This window comes from Neolamprologus multifasciatus, chromosome 12 (assembly GCF_963576455.1).
Source record: "Neolamprologus multifasciatus chromosome 12, fNeoMul1.2, whole genome shotgun sequence".
NCBI lineage: Eukaryota > Metazoa > Chordata > Actinopteri > Cichliformes > Cichlidae > Neolamprologus > Neolamprologus multifasciatus.
Window position 1 is genome coordinate 3,767,582 of NC_140450.1, and position 22,790 is coordinate 3,790,371.

General features: G+C 40.2%; 1 protein-coding gene and 1 long non-coding RNA gene across 2 annotated transcripts in view; both read right to left on the bottom strand.

Moving 5' to 3' along the window:
- Positions 1-22,078, bottom strand: part of LOC146506184 (uncharacterized) — a 351,963-nt gene extending 329,885 nt beyond the window's left edge. The window contains exon 1 of the long non-coding RNA XR_014877212.1: positions 19,136-22,078. This is a non-coding gene — a long non-coding RNA (uncharacterized LOC146506184). The remainder of the gene's footprint in view (positions 1-19,135) is intronic.
- prdm8b (PR domain containing 8b) lies at positions 795-6,836 on the bottom strand. Its single transcript, XM_085180303.1, has 4 exons — positions 6,464-6,836; positions 3,608-3,832; positions 2,904-3,135; positions 795-2,705 (listed from the first exon to the last, which is right to left on the bottom strand). The coding sequence occupies exons 2-4, from the start codon at positions 3,824-3,826 to the stop codon at positions 1,453-1,455; spliced, it is 1,704 nt and encodes a 567-aa protein (XP_085036429.1). The 5' UTR covers positions 3,827-3,832; positions 6,464-6,836; the 3' UTR covers positions 795-1,452.
- Positions 22,079-22,790: the final 712 nt, after the last annotated feature.

Consider the following 22,790-nt stretch of genomic DNA (forward strand, 5'->3'; position numbering starts at 1 on the left):
TGTAACTGGCAGTTCACGACTCTTCAAAGAAAGAAAATAAGTCCAATGATTTAATGGAAACGAATCGTAAATGTAGGCGTACGGCGCGGATTTTATTCAGTAAAGTAAAACAATAGGTCGCTTACCGAGAAGCCTGAAAATCATGCCCATGTACTTTTTGCTTTAAATAAAAAAAATAATAAAAATTAAAAACTAAAAAAAAAAAAGAACAGTCGGAACATTTTATATATATATTTTTTTCTTTTACATAAACTTTATTTCGATAAATACATGACTATATTATCAACGGGAAACACCCAATGTGCAGGTATGATAAAGGGTTTTTTTAATAAGTATTTAAAAGTTTAATTAAGTGGATAATGTGTCCTACTTAAATAAAGACAATGGCTGTAATAATAATAATAATTATTATTATTATTATAATAATTATAATTATAATGCTCATTTCCAAGGAGGAAACAGTAGATAACCATATATCCATATAATGTACAATAAATATTTCATCATCAGATTTATTAACTGTAATAGTGTCTTTATTTTGGAGTGTGTTGGGAAAAAATTACATAATGTGTTTATATTTATTTTAGTAACACTGAGCTTTGGCAATATATAAAATCAATTTCTTATAAAAAATGTAAATAAGGTAAAAAAAAAAATGTGACCTTTGGGTTTTGTCCACTTTTTGCATCCCTAAAATTAATGTTTTAATGTATGAATACAAAACACAAAATATATAAAGATTTGTTTTAATATATATTTGAGTTGCAGTTAAAAAAAATCCATGAAGGCCACAGTTTGAAAATAAAGCTATTTTATTGTCAATGCATTCAACATGATTAGATAAACTATCAAGTAGTAAATTCCCGCAAAAGGAAGAAACACTGAAACTATTCCCCACTGACACAAAATATTACACTTTGTATTTCAAATAAAACAAATTATTTACATTGTAATGTATAGACTGCATCTTAAATCAATATCATTTAATATTACATGCACTCTGAAATATAGTCTGACATAATATCCCCAATTTGTGTCCATATTCGTTGTAGACATGAAAAACCTTGCTGCGTTGTAAACCATGATGTATGACTACATTTGTAATTTTTCTCTATATTTGCATTTATATGATATAAAATACAACTTACTGTACAATTACACATATTTAAATCTTCCCTTATTCTCAAACTTTTAAGTGAACTTTTCATAAATAGATTCATTTTTGAAGTCAAAACGCATTTGCATACACCCAAAACATTAATTGTTTTTACAGGGGAGTAAAAGCAAACAGACAGAAAAGGAATTCAAAGATTATAGTCCAAAGTGAAAGTAAGTGCAAGGGGTGTTCTTGTGTTTTTAAGTGGTCTATTTCCAGTTGGAGTGCTTAAATCCAGGCAGGTTGACAATCCGTCCATGTTAAACAAAAGTCTCGTCCTTGTTAGTTTCAAAAAGTCAGTTATGGGAGGTCATGTGACGTGACAAGTGATGCCGTTCCCGGAAGGACTCGTTGCATATGGGGCACTTGAGCTTCTCCTCGCGCCGCCGCTTGACCAGAGGCTCCATGGAGTACTCCTTTTTGTGGTGGGATCGCATGTGGTAAACCAGGTCTGAGGTCATGCGGAAGGAGGCGTTGCACTTGGCGCACCAGTTCTGAGCGGGCAGACAGAGCGAGGTGAATGAGGGAGGCAGCAGGGTGAGAGCTGAGGGCATCTGAAGCTGGATAGGTCCGGAGTTCTTGGGCCAGAAGGCGGTGGCGTAGACAAAGGGGTTCTGCTTGGCCATGCCGCCCGGCACGGGGCAGTTGGCGCCCAGTTCTGCACCCTGCAGCTTGGCAGCAAGGTGGTCAGCCTGGTAGAGTCTGTTGGAGGAGATGGTGTCGCCCACCGCTGGGTGGCAGTCCAGCAGCTTGGGTGGCATCACCAGTGGTGAGATCTGCGAAAAGGAGCGAGATGGCTGACTGAAGGCACTCTTCCTCTCCCCACTGCCACCTCCTTGCTGGCTGACGGAGGTGAAAGCGCTGCCCATGGGCGAGCTTTGGGGCGGCTGCGTCTCTGACAGCACAGACCTGATGCTAAGGTGCTTCTCCGAGGGGTTGCTGCTGGGCCGACCTCCATCTTTGTTTTCAGAGTTGGAGCTTTGGAGACTTTTGCTGCTGCTGTGCTGTTTGGAGTGCTGGGCTGACTTAACCTCAGTAAAGGCGCTGCGCTTTACCTCCCCCAGCTCTATGGAGCCTGGTGGGGAGAAGGGCCGGTGGTTGTCATCCAGGCCATATGCTCCTCTATAATTCTGCACAGACGTTGCAAGCTCGTCTTTAGACTTGGACTGCGGAAGGCTGGGTCCTCTGCACTCCCTGTCCTCTATTTCGGAGAACTTCCTCTTGCCCGAGCTCTCGCTGCAGATCTCGGCCTCCTTGTCACTCGGCGGGCTGGTCCGGTTGTTCTCTAGATCCCTGGCTAGGTTGTGAAAGTCTGTGGAGGGTTTATTGTTGTCCTGAGGACTGCTGAAACCTTCGGAGCGGACTACCTTCGGGCTGGTCCTGGTTGGGGTTGCGTTTGGTCGCTCTGTGCCGCTGTCTTTGCTGTGCTCCTCGTCGGCTGCAGCAATGCTCTGCAGTCTCTTGGTGCAACGGAACCGGAGATGGGCCAAGAAAGGGAACTCAAACTGGAACCGCTGGCTGCAGTCCGGACAGGAGTGGTGGGATGAACCTAACCGGAGGACAAATGGAAATTATTGAAAATTTACTTCAAGAATATGACCTTTGTACTGCACTGTAAATATAACTTTATGTATTCTTTAGTGCGTGATAGTGAAGCCTGCATCGGATGAAATCAAAGTAAAAACTAAAAGAAGAAAACAATAAATGTCATGGTTTAAACACAAGCTGGAACACTTGACTGGCTCACCTTTGCTTTTGGGAGGCACTCTGCTGGAACTGAGCAGCAGCAGGTCGATGAGGTCTTTGCCGTACCAGACCAGCAGCTCCTCGTCCTTCTCGATGCGTCGGAGCGAGCGGTAGAAGAGCTGGCCGTTCTTCACGTAGGCCTCCAGGTTCTGCTCCTCTTTGTCCCGGGCTGACTGGACCAGCCGCAGCCACATCAGGCCCTCCGAGGTGCTGTTGGCCGCTGAAGTGTCCACCTGTGCCATCAAGCAAGAGCATTTTGGGTTAATACTTAAATAATTAATTTCAAATTATTTCCCCCCCCATAAAACCTCTCAGGCTGTTTTTAGATGCAAATAAAAAATAATTCAGGGAAGACAAAAAATGTTCACAATGATTCAATAAACCTAATTTTCCACTTGAAATTAAGCAAATTACAATAGCTATTAAAAACAAGCAAAATCTACTATAAGATTTTAGTGACCATATATGTTTTTTTATTCCTTTTTTTAGCCTTTTGGTTTTCATCTCTAGGGATATATTTAATTATTGGACAGAAATAAATGCACAGAAATTAAAAACATTGTCATTTTAGTCCGGTTTAAATGCCAATCAGTAAAATCTGTCTTCAGTCATAATTACCAAAAATTGAGCTAATTAAAACCTGTATAATGGATGCATTAAAATAAAATAATTTCAAATTTGTGATCAAAATAAAGCTCCACTTACCCTGAATATATAAGGTGCTGTGCGTTTGTCGGTGGATTTCAGAGCTATGAAGGCGATGCTGTCATACAGAGACGTGTGGCTCAGCACGCAAGGCCCGAAAATGGCGTTTTCCGGGATGTCGCACGTTGTGTAGACGCTCGTAAAAATGTCCGTGAGACACTGCTGCACCGCTTTGGCGTCCCCATCCCACACCAACTTCTGAGAGCTGGACTCCTCCATGTCACACTGCGGAACCACGAGAAACCAGCGTCAGTACAGGCCTCAAAAACGTCTAACGGAAAGCATCAAATTTCCTCTTTTTCGTCATTTATCCCCAAAATGCGTAATTTCCTTCTTTAATATATTCATCAAGCAAAAACAAATCACACATTGGAGCCTAACCTTTGGTTATTTAGTGGATTATACCCTCCGCTGTACCAGCTGATAGGAAATAAATCTCTTCCTAGACAGATTGGCTAAACCAGCTGTCAAGGGCGTCGTTGAGGGGCCCGTTTTTTTTTTTTTTCCTTTTAATTTATTCAAACCACGTAATAAGTTCATGACGGCAACACTTTCAGCATATTGATGATGTAGTTTCCCAATATCCGGTTATATAACAATCACAATAAACAAAACGACAATAAAAAACTAAATCAATCAGAGATTAGTGATCACGTGATTTTTAATTAATTTATTATTATTATTATCGATAATAATAATAATAATAATAATAATAATAATGCTGTCTGTAAAAATAAGCTATATCTGTATAGGAATAAAACAATCTAGAGTGTTTTTTCTTGTTAATAATAGTACACTATAATAATAATATACACGGCTATTAATCCAATCAGATTATTATTATTATATAATGTTCGCATAAGTGATATAATAAAGTATTAATGCTAATTTTAACATCAGAAGGCCTTCGCGGACTCCCTCAATGTCCTCTCTGCCCGATGAAAGAAAAATGAAAATGAAAAATTACTATGAAAAAAAAAAGTTTGGTGCTTCAGTATTTCCAGGTGCTTCCTGTTAAAGCGTTTACTGTATTTCCTACAGTGTTCCCAGAGTCGCTTTTAACGTCCTTACTTTTCCAGTGAGCTGACTGTGCTTCACGCTTGTGTGATCATTGATTTTTCTATAAATATTATCTTTATCCATTTAATGTCGTGTCTGGTTTTGTTGGATTTCTCCGATTGTCTGAAGACTGTTTTTGTTACAAAGGAGAGAAAAAGAGAAGGATAATAAGACGACGGCACCCTCAGTGGGAGCTGGTGAGGTCCGAGCACGTCCAACGGAGAGAGCATGTCCAATGGGTTTCAAGTGGACTGTCAAAGTCAGTGATTTCATGTCAGCCAACCTTTCTCTCCTTTCTACAAGCGGCAGCGTATGTCGCCTCATTACCATAATCCGCCACTTTCCCCTCTGAGACTGTAATTAAAGCAGCACGACCAGTTAATTATTTCTTTTCTCCCTTTCTAACCTCTGAATGTGTGTGTTTAGACGGCTGCGTCTCTTTCACTCCCTCCTCTCCTCCCCTCTTCCTCCTCTGGCGTTTAAATACTGCAGAATCTGTGCGCGGAAGCCTGCACCTGATGCACATTTGTTCGGCCGTAAATTAGGCACAAAGGACGGCAGAAATAAATAAATAAATGCAAACAATAAATTCAGACAAATAGCTTTTCCTTAAGAAGCCATTCCTAAATTGTTGAAATGATATGTTGTATATAATGTTCTCTGATCACCGTTTGGTTTATTTTAGTAACAGCAAAATATGAATAAAAATGATTTACTGTTGTACTTTGGGCCTATAACAAAGTAACTATAATTAACAGTTTAGACTGCAGCTATTATTATATGATAATAATAATTATTATCATTATTATTATTATTATTATTACCATAGTCCACGAGGCGCGGTCTTGGCACAGTTCGTGCAAAAAATGAAGCCATTAATTAGAAAATCATTAAAGTATCATTTAAAAGCACCACAGCTGAGATAAAGGTCTGTGCACTCTTGCGCGCAGGGAGAAACGTGGCTTTTGCGCGTAAATGTGATCCAGTTCAGAAATAAACTGGCGGATATTGATAACTGCTCTCGTGCCGGTGATTGGCGGTGGGAACAGATGAGCTACCGTCTGTTTGTCCCCGGTATCCGCAGTTGTTTTGTGGCTGCAAAAAGAGAAAAAGCGATGCTTTTCTCTGGTTTGGCTTCTACTGTTTTTTATTATTTTCATTAGTATTGTTGTTTTAAAAGAAGTGTGGAAATGTGATTAAATAAAGAACAGCTGCCACTGAAGTCGGCTGATTTATAGGATTTTGTAACTTCGTAAACGTTTAGCAGCAGCAGGAAGATTCTCTGGAACGTTTTGCGCACACAGCCTTTCCAAAGCGGCTCCCGGCGCTGCGATGCGAAGCTAAAAAAAAATGTTTCCGGCTCTACAACAGAAGCTCTTTATGTTCAAATTAACCCAAATAGTCGCTTGAGGTGGATGAAAGCCTCACAAATTATCGGGTGACTGATATGAGTCAAGGCCAGGCTCGAATCAATAAAAAGAGACACCGAGCGGCGTGTTTGTACATCCAAACTGGAGGAAAGCAGCCACCCTCTCCCTCCAAACCCGCTGCAGGTGGGGGTGAGCTGAAACTGGGGGGTGTTTCACCCATCCGCTAAAACTGTCCCGAATCAGCGCTGTGATTGAACTGCGACAGCGAGGAAACATCTGCGTTTGCTTTATTTTCCCCCTATTTCTTTTCCTGCTGTTTATTCTGCAGGACGTGTGCCGCGCAAAGCGAACCCACCACCCAACCCACCCCCTTTTTCCTGCTCCAAAACTATCCGAACCACACACAGCTTTCACGTCACAGACCTACCTTTCCGTCGATGAGGAGGGAACAATAATCCACAAACGATTTGAGAGCGATGCTGCGAATCAATCCGGGGGAAAAAAAGCCCCGAAAAGACGAGAGGGGGGATGCGGTGACGGTGATGGAGGTGATGATGGAGATGGTGATGCGCTCCCGGGCTGCTCCGTAGTATCAGTACATTTCCTCCCCGGTGTGCTGAAAGTGACAGTGCTGCTGCTGCCGCCGACACTGGCAGTGAAGGAGCGGGGCAGGGAGAGAGAGCTGCACGGATAAAAGCAGACAGAGAGAGAGAGAGGGAGAGAGAGGCGTGCAGATGGGGCCCGATGCTCTGGCTGACTGGCACACCGACACACACTTTTTGTTTGCGGCACATAATCTACCCAATGAGGCGTGTCACTCTCCGTCTCCTCCCTTTAACTCTTCACTGGCCGACTGTCATTTCGTGCGATTTATGGATGTGCGGAGGGATAAAGACCCCTCTCACCCCCGCCCATTATTATTGTAATTCAGATCACAATAGTTGGTGGTTGTATTGGTCGGAATAAAGTGACATTTAAGTTGAAGATTTCTATTGTGAGGGGAGAGGAGAGAAGCCAACAGCAGCTTCGAGTTGTCGAGAGAATAAAAATGTTCTTCCCTCATCATCATTATTATTATTACTGTGAATATCATCATCATTATTATTATCGTTATTATTATCATCATTATTATTGTTGTTGTTGTTAAGTTAACCCAATAAAGCACCACTTCAACCCCTCCAAATTTGGCTCCAAGCCTCCTTTATGCATGGTGCTACTGCTCAGTGCAACAAACCAACTTTCTCTGTGGTTTAAACTCGCAGCACTTTTAATTTTTTTGAATTTGGACTCCGATCAGAGCAGGCATTACCGGGGGCACCGCGCGCTCCCGCTGCCTCCCGCCGTGCCAGCCGGTTCTCCATGCGGTCAGAGCGCCTGGGTATCCCGGGCAGTCTCTCACAGCGGATCTCTGCCGCTGCTGTCAGTGCTGCTGATGCTGTCTGTACTATGTTCGGGCTCATTTAGGGGGCGCCAGTGTATAATTTGCATTGAGTGAAGGCTCGATATTGTGATGGAAATAAAGCTGCAGGTCAGGTACAGCTCACTGAGGACTATTTAATGTCTATTTTTTAAAATAAGGCATTACTTTTATCTGAGCGAGAGATTTCTCCTAATGTGCACAAACTAAGACTTGACCAAAGTCTTAATATAGCTACTTAAAAAAAAAAAAAAATCAAATGTGTACTATTATGCATTGATTTTTCAACCTGCATGTCATTTTAAGATTAAAAGCTAAAAATCAAGAAAGAGTTAAAGGGCCATTCTCAAAACTACAGTTGTAAAGTCCAATAAGAAATTCTTTCTGGTGTTATAGACATTTTTAAAGAAAATGATGTAACCAATAACTATTTGAACATTATATACATAATATACTTTGAACATAAAATTTATGAATCAGTCACATGATGAATATTCTCTATGCTAAGTCTCTAGTTAATGGTTACAATCATCTTGTGAGGTCTATGTCATCACTGATGGGACAAACCCTAACCCTTAATCCCAGTTTCCACAGAGAAATAGAACATTTATGTATTTATTTATTTATTTATTTTTATTGTGGGTCAGTTTGTTATTTTTGGTTCCTTGATTGCCAAGATTTGGAACAATTTTCCAATAACAGAAATCACATATCCTGGTAACACAGGGTTGGGAATACTTTGCCTTCCCAGAGCCACTGTAGTGGTTTATTTGATCATTTAAAACAACACTAAACCCCAAACACAGAATTGGAGGTTTCTGCATTGGAGCTCAGTTATGTGGATAAACTGGGTTCCTCACTTGTACTGAATTTCGCTCTTATACCAGAAATATTCTGCAAAAAGCTTTTCTCAAGCTTTTACCAAAGGAAAGGGGAAAAAACAAGTATTTATTGGTATTTCAGGCAGTTTTTGAGGTGATGTTTTACTTATTGTTGTTAGTTTCACAAGTAATTTTTGCATATTAGAAAAAACAGATAACACTTAAGTTACAACTTCCAGTTTTAGTTGAAAGAACAGCTGATCTTTCGCCTTCTAGTTTCAGCTGAAGAGAAAGTAAAGCTCTTCTCAGTCAGAAAGGAAGCTAGAGGAGAACGTGGATGTGAAAAATAAAATCATTTCTCTTCTTTTTAATCACATTAACATTTTTTTAAAGACCTAATACTAAATAGAATATTTTAAAACAATCGTCCTCTCCAGACCTTCAGATATAAACGCCCGTCATTTGCAGTTACTTTTTTTTTTTTTTACAGATGGTGTGAGATTGCAGTGTGTGCTGTGGATAAATATGAGTACAGATCAGCTGAAGCATCCTGTCATGGTATGAGTGATCAGGAGTGCACCCAAATTTTTCGGAGGGGAATAAATGCACACACAATACAAACCCCTGAAGGATAAAACACAGTTGTCACAGTTTGCTGAGAGCTGCCGGTATTTGGCCTGACATTGTGTGCTTGTGAAAAATCCAACACACTTAACTTATTCTGTATTTTTCATCGAGCTTTGTCAAAATAGTCGTGGCTTCAAAAAAATCAAAATACGACACTTAAGAGTAAAATCGACAATCTGAAAATTAAAATTAAAATAAAGAAACGAACACGAAATGTGTTCCTTTTTTCTGTCAGGCATTGCTATCAGCTGATTATTAGTAAGACTGTAGGAACTTAATTTCATGAACATAAAAAAATTATTCAGGGGCATGTCTGTGCGATAAACTATGGTTAAATAAAATGTGTTTGTGTGTGCTTTTAAGACACAAATGCACAGCAGTGTGTGTCATCTGGATCATTAGAAAGTGAAGTTTTCCCTGAGAGCATCTCTCTTCAGTTTCTACTCAAATTTTATTCTAATTTTGTAGTTAATACCAAAATATTCACATGTTGAGAAAACTGCAAAAAAAAACAGCAAAATAATTTTTAGAGTGAAATAAAAGTGTAAATTTTATCTCAGTAAAAGTGTTTCCTCTACCGTAGACGATATTTTGTCGATCCAACACGTGGAAAGTGGGACAGATGCAGTGATGCCTGTGGCAATAAAATCACTAATATCAGGCTAAATTACATTTATTTATTAAGGCTGAAATCTACTGAGAGCATCCTCAGATGCTCACAGATGCACTTGTTTAGCAGATCTTCATCCTTAATGTTCACTGGACACAGTAATATTAGGCTTTGGGTTGAATGTTGTAATGAGGACAAACAAACGAAGATACAATTTAGTAAAGAAAAACCTACCACATTTAAAATATTATGAGATTTAAAAAAAATTGTGTTAAATTTAGCATTTTGCTAAAATCATTAGCACGTCGAAAGACAAACTGGAAATGAGAGAAATTTGGGACTCGAACCTTTTCAGGCAAAGTCAGGAAAGTTTTTAACCATTTTTTAAAGATTTTGACACCTGATTTTTTTACACAATATTGTTAATGTCCAGGTGAGCTCTAAAATGAAGTCTACTTTAGATAATGCTTCAAAATAACCACATAGAAGCATTTCAACACAGCAGTCAAGTTGCAAGACATGTAACTAAAAGGACCTTTGTATTTATTTGTACTCCACACATTTTTCCAGTATCATATACTCAAAAGTAAGTTGTGTTTTATAATTATAAAACACATAACTTACCTTTATATAAGTAATTTTCTTGTTTTCTTTATAGTCTTCAGTTAGAAGAAAAAAAACTACCAAAAGAGATTTCTAGTCTTGATTGAGGTATCACTGAAATTAAGCAACATATATATAACTTAACTTTTTCACGTCAGACAATGTCACACTTTGCAATTTAGATCCAAAATGACAAAAAATGAGGGTACTGAATTCATGCTAAATCTGCATGTAGCATGATAGCATACTAGCCTAGCCGTAACCAAGCATTTAGCACAATACTACTCATGGGTTTAACAAGATAAGTGCCAAGAATTTAATAAACATTCAAAACGACAATCTTTTTTGTGACAGTTATCAACAGTTTCAAACAACCAAGCCACTAAACCAATTTTGCTGCCAACATTTCACGGTATGTCATGTCGATCAGGTTAGCTGGGTTGAGATATGCGTCATGCATGCTAGTTCATGGATATCGGCCATCTTGGCACTTGGGGGAACAAAACTGTTTGATTGTGAAGGCTCATGTTTGAAATGTTTGAAATAAAAATGAACTGAACTGAACTGAACTGAACTGAGGAAGAAGAGGACATCCGGCCAGAGCTGCTAAAACTGTGACAATGACCCCAAAAATCAGACCAATGAGATGAGACTCACATTTCAAACTGAAATATCGATTAAGATTTAAACTGTTTCATTATCTTGACAAACTATATACAAAAAAAAGTCGTAGAACCTGAAAAATTAAACTTGTAACACATACTCTGATCAAATGAAAAGTTGCTCATGTTTTCCTGTATTCATCTAAAACTTCTATCAGGTCAGTTTACCTGATGAATTAATACTGCATGAGGAAAGCAGGTTGATACCCACACCATTATTAATTCACAGCCATCACGCAACACCTTGTGGGAACAATCTTGTGGTCATCATCACCGCGCCATCAATTATAGAAAGACTTTGACAGGATCATATTTTTATCATGCACCAACAGGCGTTCTTGAACATTTCCTCACAAACACCTGAGCAACTTCAGAAACAAACTTTGTCTCTAATCTTCTCCCTGTAATACTAAATTCTCCGGTAATGATAAGTTAATTTCCTTTCCTTTCATCCGGCATATCACGAGAATGACAACAGAAGCTTTTGCAAATGGATTTCAGCAGACAGAAACTGGCAGCGCCGCGTCCCGTCCCCACTGTCTTCCTGTCACGGCGTCTCATCAAATATTAGGCATGTTTTGCTTTGCAGCTCGAGAGACAAATGCATTGATCTTCGATGGGTAAACACATCACAGGAAAAGCAGGTTATTCACCCGGACATAGTCAGAGTTCTCAGCTGTGAATGTGTTGACAGCTACTGTTTGCTGCAAAAATGTTTAATAAATCGCCGTCCACTTTTAATGTGGAGATGAATATGTTTTAAAAATCACTCGTTCACACACGCCGCATGAATAAAATAAAGGGGAGACGGGACGCTTTCTTATTTCACCATCACACAGGGTTTATATGACACCTATCAAACTCTCTCTTTCAATGCAGAGCAACTTTCTGACGTCTTGCTGAGGTGCAGCATGTTGAAATGCTTTTAGTTCACATTTCTTCTTATCTTTTCTTTGTGTGGTGTAAAGCATGAAGGAGTCATTCAATGCAAAGACTCGGATAAACTTCTGATGTGCTTCTCTCAAGATTAAAAAGCAGAAATAACAGATTTTGTTTTGCAAGAAAACATTTACATTTCAATCCTGATATGAAGCATTGCCTTGTGTGCCTCTAATTTTTCTTTTCTTTTACTTCATATTCTGATGCTATCAATTTAGCCCCAAATCATTTATTCACTGGGAGGGAACTACGTTTCATTTTCTGCCAGTTAATTGTGTTGCACATGAACTAACCCCTGGTACAGACGGGTTCCTGAGCACCGCACAGACCTTTGTTGTTTCTTCTGCTCGAATATTTGCAGGTTAATTTTTGCGTTTGTGCAAAAATACTGCTGGAATTGCAGGAAGATTATATCTTAAAGCTGGTGTCATGTTGCACAGCTTATCATTAAATACAAAATTGTCAAAGCCAGCGGGAGCTTAATAATTGTAAGTTGGCACAGTACTGATTCGATTTTCTTTGACGGCTTCTAAAACAGTTGTACAGATGCAGCTTCAGGATATTTCATTTTTATTTGTTTGTTTTTTGGGTGCTAGAAATAAATAAATCAGAAGTATTTATATTAAGCCACTAAAGCTCATCAGAACAGCTGAGGAAAAGTCACTGAAGTGCTCATGTCTCGCTGCACGCGAAGCCATAAACCAAAACTACTGAGAACCTCCTGAAAAACTGAACTGCTGTGCGTTTGTTATGTGATCACCGAAAGAAGGGAGCGACTTTGGCCCAAAGCCTCAAATCTCCTGGTTATCTATTAGTGACATCATCAGTGTTCAAATGTAGCAGCTCTGAGCTGAGTTAACGGTCCAGGTGCGATGAAGAAGAGCCAAAATCTGACATCATGATGGACGAACAGAAACGCTGGGAAGGCGGAGAGCGTTAGAGTAGATCTTTCAGTCTCTTTCCAAAGGAGGGCAGAAGAGGAGAAGGAAGAGAGGCAGCGACTGTGAGGAAGAATCAGAGAGGAAGTGTGGGCCGTTTGTGTGTCAAGTGTGTGCGCTCTGCAGTAAGACGGAGACACACACACAAGAGGAAACAATTCCTGCAATAGTGGACGAGGAATGCGAAAGCTGTTCATGTGAGACACAGCGGGAAGAACTGCAGCCGTAAAAGGCATCTGTGCGTCCAAGAGATTTTGGCTCATTTAATCACAAGTTTATATAAATAAATGTCAGTCTGGCAACAGACTTTGAGTGATATAACAGTGACTCAACCTTCAGCCAGTTCAGCTCTTAAATTTGCTGCTAAAGTCCTCCTCCGTCACACAGGAAGTGTTTTATTTTCTCAAGTAGAACAAATTAAAAATGCTTGGTTAAGTAAAAGCTGAACATAGGAATTCACAATATTAAACAGAAATTAGCTCTTAACATAGATGAATACATCATTTGCTAATAGGACATTTTTCATTGGACTTTTCAATATTAAAATAAATAAAGACTATTAGGGCAATCCTTTAAAACCCTGGCTACTCTACAGGGCATCACTTTTGCAATAAACCAATTTAGCACTGGAGTATTTAAGCATTTAAAACCTAATTTGTGCTATAGTACAGCAGAATAAAAACAAGATTAATGCACAGAGATGGACGTGCACGCGAGAAATAATCCCTGCATTTACCTTTGAATTAACCAAACGCTTTAATCCCCACACTGCACATTAAATTAACTTGTCGTTCCTGTCCTCCTAGACATCAAACGGACCTGGAAAAAAATGAAGGAAAATGAGGGGGAAAAAAAACCCACACAGGGGAACCAAACAGGAGAGAGAGAAAAAAACTGGGAAGGAATGAATTAATAATGAGCCACTTTTATACCGGATCCAGCGATTATACAAATGGGGGTAACGTCCAAAAAATATTCTGTATGGCATATGGCACTTCAGCTGCCATATGTGCCAGTTTTCACAAAAATTGGCAATGACGTTCATGATGGTCAGTAGTAACTGCCAAAAACACAGCAAGGCCTGAAACAGAGGGAGAGAGAGAGGGAGATGGGGGAGGGAGGGAAGGGGGGAGTAATGCTTCAATAGCTTTGTTGGCCGGCTTGGACTCTTCTCTCCACAGCTTCTGGTGCTCTAACTACAAAGAGAAAAAAGAGAGAGAAAGAAAGAGAAATGAGGACCAAAGAGGGGAAGAAAGAGGGAACAAAGAGAAGCTAAGACTGTGTTTGCGTCGGTCAACCTGCGATTGTTTTTCTTTTTTTCTTGGTCAAGTGTGAACAATACCACCAGGCGTCACGTCACCGAGGTGCTTGAGGATGTCTCCAACTGGTCCTCTTTAGATTCACTTCTTAAAGGGATTTTCAAGGTCGCTGTTAATTTTTTAATTGCTCAAAGAAAAGAAAAGACGCGTCTTTGGAGATGCATGTGAAATGCTCCTTTATGCTCCAGACCTGTGAGTGGGCAGGACGTGTTTGATTGGCAGCTCGGCCAACAGGGGCTGTTTGAAGTGCAATTTTTTGCACTAGAGGAAACAATGACAGCGTTCTTTGCATTTACTGTTGCACGACTCTGATGTTTGAATGACTGCACTGGACAGATTTTTAGGGAAGACATGCCAAGGTGGAAACAGACAGCAAGAACACCAGAGGGTGTTTGGCACTCCCAGTCTTAGTAATGACACTAGTGGCACCTGGTACTGATTTCAAGCAGAATGAGCGTGGTTCCCTTGCCATATCAATTTGGTGCATGATGCCACATGCGGATGATCCCAGCTAGATATAACGAATTTGTGCCCCCTAAAAAGGAAACAACACACACTAATGTATACATATTCATCACTGCACTGCCAACCTGGAAAAGGAAAAAGGTACTGCCCTATACCTTGCAGCATCTCTCTGTTGTGGTTTCATTAACAGCAGATTAGCCTTTAGCCTCCACTTTACCAAACTGGGGTTTCCTGCACGTGTAGCAAGTAACAAGCTAACAGCCAAACTTAGCACAGTTAAGTGTACACACTTCTCACTATGAAACTACTAAAGCAAGTTTTTATGGCACCTGCACAGCTCGCTAGCCATCATGATGCCACCCACTGGTTTTTGAGCTTCTGTTGTAAAGCCTTCGTTTTACTTTTCATTTAAGAGGGTGGAATTAGTAAACAGCTAACGATAGCTAGCTTGGTTAGCAAGTGGAAGTTATATGATATAGCCTCTTGAGAACCAAGGAAAACAGAATCTTCCCATTTAACTTTTTTTGTGATTTCCTTTCTCTTTGGAGCTGAGCCCAGGATGTCCTCTATTTAGTCCATCAGGACTTGGTAGGCTAGCTCACCTAAGTCAAAAGATATCCGGTCGTTAAGTGATGACGTGACGAATCCTACTTCCAGGCCTAAAGTAGTCTGCGTTTAATATGGCTTTTGTGTTGTTAACATGTTTAATGTTTGGTATTTTCTTCTATTTAATCTCAAAAAGCTCCTAAAACAGTCCGTGATCACTGTTAACCTCCCTCGGCTTTTATTACCGCTAATCATTTATTTAAGCTCAGTTTTTAAAACCTTAGGATGTAACTACAGCCCAGCCCATGCAGCAGTATATGAATGACTAACCTCGTATTGTGGATGGATTATCTCAGTTGTTCTCCTGGCTGAAGTTTGGTCCTTTTACAGCATCCTGCCATGCGGTTACATTTGTTCCTGACCACCGAGAACACTCACATTAACTTTTATCGAGTGGAAAAAAAGTTAGCTTCTTTATATTATGCTAACATAGCTGTGTCGCTAGCAGTCACATAGCACATCATTATATATAGGGCTGGGTATCGTCACTGATTTCTAGAATCGATTCAATTCCGATTCACAAGGTCCCGAATCGATTCGATCCACGATTCGATTTAATTCGATTCACTTCGATTTGAATCTGGGAAATTTTGACAGTCAGAAATATTATAATTCAGATCAGTACATTTACATATTTTTGTATCTATAAAAAGGAAGCTGACACACGCAAGACTTTATCAAAAGTGTGAGCATCACAGCAGATGCCTTTGTGTCAAAGTAGCTGAGGATAAAACACAGAAAAACATGAAGGCGATTTTCCTGGCCTGGGATTTTATAAAAATATTCTGCAGTACATCAAAAACGAAAGAAAACCATTAATCAACATATGAACATTACCTCTGAAGTTACAGCGGTAAGCGTTTTGCATTTTGCATAATTTTAAAAAAGTTTAAATTTGTTCAGTATTGAACGGCAGAAATTAGGTTTTCTTTTCGGAAGTATATAAAACGGAAAAAAAAACGTCGGCCGACAGCGCTGTAAACAACGGTAGTCTTGTGCGTAACAAGCAACCGAATAATGCAGAAAACAGTACAGAGAGAGAGAGAGAGAGACAGAGCTGTGGTCGAAGCAAAACAGTAAAAGTAAGAGTGAATACATGACGATGTTTATGTGAAGCGTAGTTTGGATCTTCTTTTGCTGCTGGTTCGGTCAATATTGTTTGGAGAGACATCAAACTAACAGCTTCAGAATCAGCGCATTAAGGGCGTGAACACAAAGCGCTGAACCGCCGACAGATCAGAATCAGTGAGCTGTCGGCTTTCAGCCCCGACCGTGAGAAAGGCGACATCTCACTGATTCTGATCCACGGGTCGCGCTGTGTGTTTAAGTCTTTGTGCAGAATCCGTGTTCCTGCTCTCATTTACTGTCTTAGCTGTTTGGTGGTTGTTGAAATTTTGTGAGATTTCACCAGAGATTCTGGCATTTCGGGCAAAATAAATTTATATTAAAAAATCGATTCAGGATTTTAATGAATCGATTTTACGTTATCCAAGCCAGAATCGATTTTAATCGATAAATCGATTATAAAAACCCACCCCTAATTATATACCAGCTAGCCAAACTTCAGTAACCCTACAAACGTCGCTGCTGTTTAGTTTTCTGTCTTCATTTATGTTGGAAGTGATAACAGAGCTGTACATTTGAATTTGTTTCCAAAACCCCGCAGTCAGGACATGCTATATTGTATTTAGATGGAAGCTAGCGAGCTAACTTCCTGCTAACTTCCTGCTAACTTCTAACTCCGTTAAATGTCATAAATTCCGTTTTCATGGATGCCTGGATGTTAAACTCAATTACACCTTGTAGAGCAGAACGCTGATCATTTTATTAAAGATGAAAGACTTTAGACAGTTTTCAACTCTCAGTAATGCCATAGTGATCGTTTCATATATGGACCTGCAGCGGAGTTTAGGCCCAGACACGGCTAGTGACGTCACACTTAACAACCGGATTGACCAATGTCCTCTGTAAGGTCCATTACAGAGGTTCTCAGGAGCATATGGGTGTATTACCCAGAGAAAGATACTTGTGATGAGTATTACTTAACATCAAAATAAAATACTAACATTTCTCTCACTGGAGTACAAAATTTTTGGACTAGCTGTTAGTACCCGTATATCATATGACCCATAATGGTATAAATAAATGCTCTGAAAGGCACTAACAAGACAAAAATAGTCCAGAGGTTGAGGCCCGTGATTTGAAACATGTAAACCAACATCTGTTCTAAATCTGGGCATTTTAAGGTGTTGGTTTAATGGGATTGACTCACATTTTGGAGAGAGTCTCAAGTAGTCTTTCAAAAAGAAACATATCTGTTTTTGGCATATCTGTGCCAAACGTTTTTGTCATGGAGATTGTCAGTTGGCCAAGACTTGCTTCCCCAGGTCAAAATGCCATTAAGGTCCCAGAGTCAGCCTTAACAAAGACTTTGTTAGGCCAGTATAACGCGAATCAGAGTTAGACCTTTTCAACTTTATTATCATTTCAGTTGTAAGCAGTGTTACAGCTGCATACATAATCACTTGGATGGAAATGTTTCTCTAACAGAATATCTACCTGGTAAATCGTTTTTTCAAACCAAGGTGCAACACAAAACACATCTCCATATGTGTAGATGAGAAAATTGGTTGCTGTTCAAAGTCTGTAGTTCCTACATTTCAGGCTGCTATCTGGCTAATGTTCAGTGTCACTGTCAGCCAATGATGAAGAGTGATGTTTTCAAATAACAGGTCCAAGCTCCTGTAAGGCTTTATATTTGTCTTATATCTTAATCAGTGGCTAGATTGTGTGATCCAAAAGAAATCAAATAGACAAATGTAACGAAGTGAGCTCTTCCAAGAAAATGAAACGTAGGTGTGATTGCTCTCTAAGGGCGTTTTCACACTCAGGCTGACTGAACCTGAGGCGATTCGCCCTGAGAATTCAATACATTTGTTTAAGTGTGAAAGCTGCTGTCACACCTGGGTCTGATCCAGAAGAAGGATGGTCTTGGGTCTGTCACAGTTTTCACACTTGGTTCAGATCCTAGAATCCATACCTACAATTGTGGATTTTTCTTCAGATGCTAGACTGGATTGGTAGTTGTTATGTTATCTGTATATTTTGAAAATATAAACATTAGACCCTGTCCAGTTGCTTCCAGTTAATCGGAAATTGTAAATGCCTTTCTAGCTGTTTTTTTACTCAAAAGTTAGCTTTCACATTTGGACTCCATGGTGCTGTGACTACTGATTTATCAAGGAGAACTGAAGAACTCATTGACTAGAAAGAATAAAATCTTGTGCAACTTATTTCATGGAGTAACCAGATGTCCACATACATTTTGGTCAACAGACCATTAGCATTAGCATGAGTGTTAGTGTTATTCTCCGTCAAGTCCAAAATGAGCCTAAACAACTGGCATTCCTGCTCTCTGAGCTCAAGAACTTCCTTTTGGCTCCGTACACACAACTATACAACTATACGGGTCATCTGGATTTTTCAGATGAATGAAACTTGTGAAAACAGTCCTTTAAAGGAGTTTGAACACCATTTTACCGACAAGAGAGCCAGAGATTAATCATTACGATGGACCGCAGGCGATGCCAGGTTTTAACTAGCTACATGATGCTACGCTGAGATGCCTCGGTGCCTCGGTGCCTCGGTGCCTTGACAGAAAAAATTAAAAACCCAATCGCGCTTCTTTGACACTGTGTGACATTTTCCACAGCAACCCTGACCAATAGGAGCCCAAAGAACTTTCCACACACAACACAGTGAAGTAATGAAGGTTTAACAACCCACCATTTCTACTTAGGATAAGCCACCAACTGTTCTGGTAGGTTATTGCTGGCATCTCCTTTCCAGTGGTATAACATGACGCTCAATCACAGTGATTGAGGCCATGTCCACACTAATACTTTTTCGTTTGAAAACTCATCTTTTTCTCTCCATTTTTGGCCTTCCAGTGTTTTTGGTCAAGGAAAACACAGCGTTTTGAAAACGTTCTCCAAAGCGGACGCATTTTCACGTTGCAGTGTGGACAGCAAACCCGGAGCCTTTTCGAAAACGATGACACATTTTAGTCATGTGATGCAGTCATGTGACCACATAAACTAAGATAGCGGAGGGCATTATACAGCAGTTGTTTTGTTTGCACTCAATTTTGACAGCCCCATTAAATATTAATATCAGTTTCTCCATGCTCCTAGCTTTTCTTCAAATTATTTAATTCTCACTCGCTTTTGCAACTTTGTACTTTTGTGTTACTTGCAGCAACAACTCCACCTCATTGTTAGTCCATTTTAAAAAACTCAGTGCTTTTCCTCGACATTTTGCCGCAGTGTTTCAAAGAGCCGGAAAGTAAATAAACGGCAGACAGAAATGAGGCAGGTCGAATGGTATTGCGTTTCACGCATGGCAGTAGTGGAACATAAGCGTTTTCGGACGTTTCAATGTGGACGCACAACTCGATAGTGTGGACGCGGAGCATTTTCAGACGAAAACGCCGTTTTCAAATGTATCCGGGCCAGTGTGGACGTAGCCTGAGTGTGAGTGTAAACCAACAGGTATCACAGACTGGTACAAGGTCTGAAACCAGAGAAGTCATATTGTAGCTTTGATTTAATTTTAAATGATCAGTGATTGATTGTTAGGGTTATTGTAGATGTATGAGTTGTTGTACCCTCTCCTTCCCTTAAGCAAACTTTCTGGTTTGAGATATTGAGACTTCATCAAAATAAAATATTCTCAGCATGAAGAATGGTGTTCAGGACGTGCACATTAATTTAGGATTTTCAAAGGTACCGTCATTAAAGGCTGTCCAGCAGTTGAACACACCACTGTCATCTGCATCCGTCTTCCAGAACGTTTATAATTTGTGTTGCTCTCTGTTCTGGATGAAGGCCGTCAAACAAAGGCCGCAAAGGCCAGTTTTCCCTTCTGTGGTGTACGTGATTCCAAAAATAAAGTGACAAAAACATTTCCATCGACTCAGACAGGGAGTGGGTTGTGCGTCCCAGAAGAGTGAAGAGGAGCAAGCTGAGGGTCCTTTTTCCAAACCTGTGCCACCCCCGCTGCCACCTCCACCCCAGGCAAGCTGCCAGAGCGGCTCAAGGCTCAGAGCTGAGCTGAACCACCATGGCAAGGCTTAATGTTCCAGGTTCCTCTGCCCTCAGGGCATCCTCCCATACACAACCCAACACACAAAAACACACTTTGGGGAGAGAGCTGCATGTCTGACTCTGTCAGGGCAGGGCAGCATCCTCCAAACTCTTCAAATGCTCCGCTTGGCTTCGCTCCGCTTGTCTCACACAACAGCGATAATTCAAACAGACTGAATTCCCTGGTTTAAAAAGTTTGTTGATAAAACACAAATTTGAACATTTTTACTGTGAATTATGACTTTAATACAGGAAATACTTGAAGTGTTTGTGTTTTACTTAAAAAAAAAAAAACAGAAAAAACTAAAACTGGTGTAAAAATGTGACAATCAATCTTTGTTTGTCACTGGTCACTAAAAAGCTGCAGATATCCTATTATGTGATCCACATTACAGCATAATATAAGTTAATTCAATTCAATTCAAATCAATTTTATTTGTATAGCGCCAAATCACAACAACAGTCGTCTCAAGGAGCTTTATATTGTAAGGTAGACCCTACAATGATACATACAGAGAAAAACTCAACAATCATATGACCCCCTATGAGCAAGCACTTTGGCAACAGTGGGAAGGAAAAACTCCCTTTTAACAGGAAGAAACCTCCAGCAGAACCAGGCTCAGGGAGGGGCGGGGCCATCTGCTTCGACCGGTTGGAAAGAGAAAAAATAATTTATAATAACGATATCATAAAAAAATGGAGGCAGAAAAACAACTAACAGGCTGACAGTAAAATTACTGAATCTGTTAAACTGAAACTCCATGAAATGAAGAAATGAAGACTAACACTGCGCCACTATTATTATATGTTACTGTCACATTTTTAGCACTATAATATTAATATCAGGGGCCCTCTTCACTGATTAATGTCTGTAATGGCCAGGTGTGTTTTATAGCAGATAGGCCCTGGTCCTGGTATAGTGTTACCTGCTGTATTGTAGTCTTGTGTTGTATAAACCAGCGGTCCCCAACCTTTTTTGCGCCACGGACCGGTTTATGCCCGACAATATTTTCATGGACCGGCCTTTAAGGTGTCGTGGATAAATACAACAAAATAAAACTAGTACCGGTACCGAAAAAAAGAAAATTTATTCATAACACACGTGAAAAGACCAAGGAAAACAGAGTAAACGATAAAAACGGTAACAAAATAACACTGAAAACCGATAAAAACCCTGAAAACTATACATTTCACACCTGAGCCTCAACTCTCGCGGCCCGGTACCAAACGACTCACGGACTGGTACCGGTCCGAGGCCCAGGGGTTGGGGACCGCTGGTATAAACAGCAAATTCCTAATCAGTGAATCTCTTAAGAGTAAAACTCAAATTTAATTTGGAGAATAAATTAAAGTTTTCAGATTGATATCTGAATAGTTTCCCCTGATTTCACGTGGGTACATTCGGGAATATTTTGGAAGGATCAAATTGTTTGAGTAGTGTATCTCTAAAAGTTGATTCTGTGACCTCCCAGCCCATTGTTCCTTCAGTGCTGCTGGTTTCAGTCATTATGCAAATGTACTGTTTATAAGATTGGACACCTGCAGTCAGCTGAGACTGAAGAAGTCACCTGGATGAGTGACGAAACGTTTTGGAGATTTACTTACCTGGATGATTGAGCATGCATCAAGACGTTTGAGTAGTGTAATTCTGAAGTAATGGAAAATTTTATATTGTACAGACAATTAAGTTTTAAGTGCTATTGTCTGGATTAGCCAACAAATTCTGAATTATTGTGGTATTCCCGAAATAACAAATTATGGATGGCAGTTTACTTATAATGTTTTTAGGGTTCGTAACATTTTTTTTGACAGTTAATGCATCAATATAAGAGGGCCATACAGACAGAGCAAAGAAATAGATTTTCTGCATCTCCATAGCCATGAAACTTTAAAAATTCTTACACATTTCAGTGCATGTGCATCGTTAAATGTAAGCTGCTTTAAAAAATGCATGATTGTGTGTTCAGAGTCTGTTTAAAATTTTGGGGGTCGGGAGGAATAAAGAAAAGTTAAAAACATGTGGGATGAAAATGACAGATGACGTGGAATACCTTGAGGAGGGCTTGTCAGCATCACTGACACCATACAGCCAGATCCACCCCTCCAAACCCACGGAGGTCTGGGATGGCTGCAGGACCGCTGCACAGAGCAGCAAATCAAAGGCAACAGCAGCAAACAGCACAGAAGGGTCCCGATGGGCAGCGGCATGCGGACGCCAGCAGCGAGCAGAGCAGGGGAAGGCTTCCTTTAAAGCACTGGGACACAGCTGCTGCGTGCAGGGCGTCTGAGGTGTGTAATTTGTGAGTGTTCGTGGGTGTGTGGCCCCTCTCAGGCTCCCTGCACAGGGAGAGCAGAGAGCACTGCATTCCATAAGTGCATCAAAGTTTCCTTTCAGAGACAGAAACACACAGAGACAGCAAAGAGTACGAGAATTCAGGGGGGTAGAGGCTTGACTGACAGACTAGAAAAACCGAATCAAAACAAAAAAATTAATCCAATGAAAGCTCCCAGGACAATCGTCCAGGCTGGGAAAGTTTTTGGATCGTGTCCAGCGAGAAATATTGAAAAGATGGGTTGAAAAAGTGTCTTTTTCCGAGAGCTAA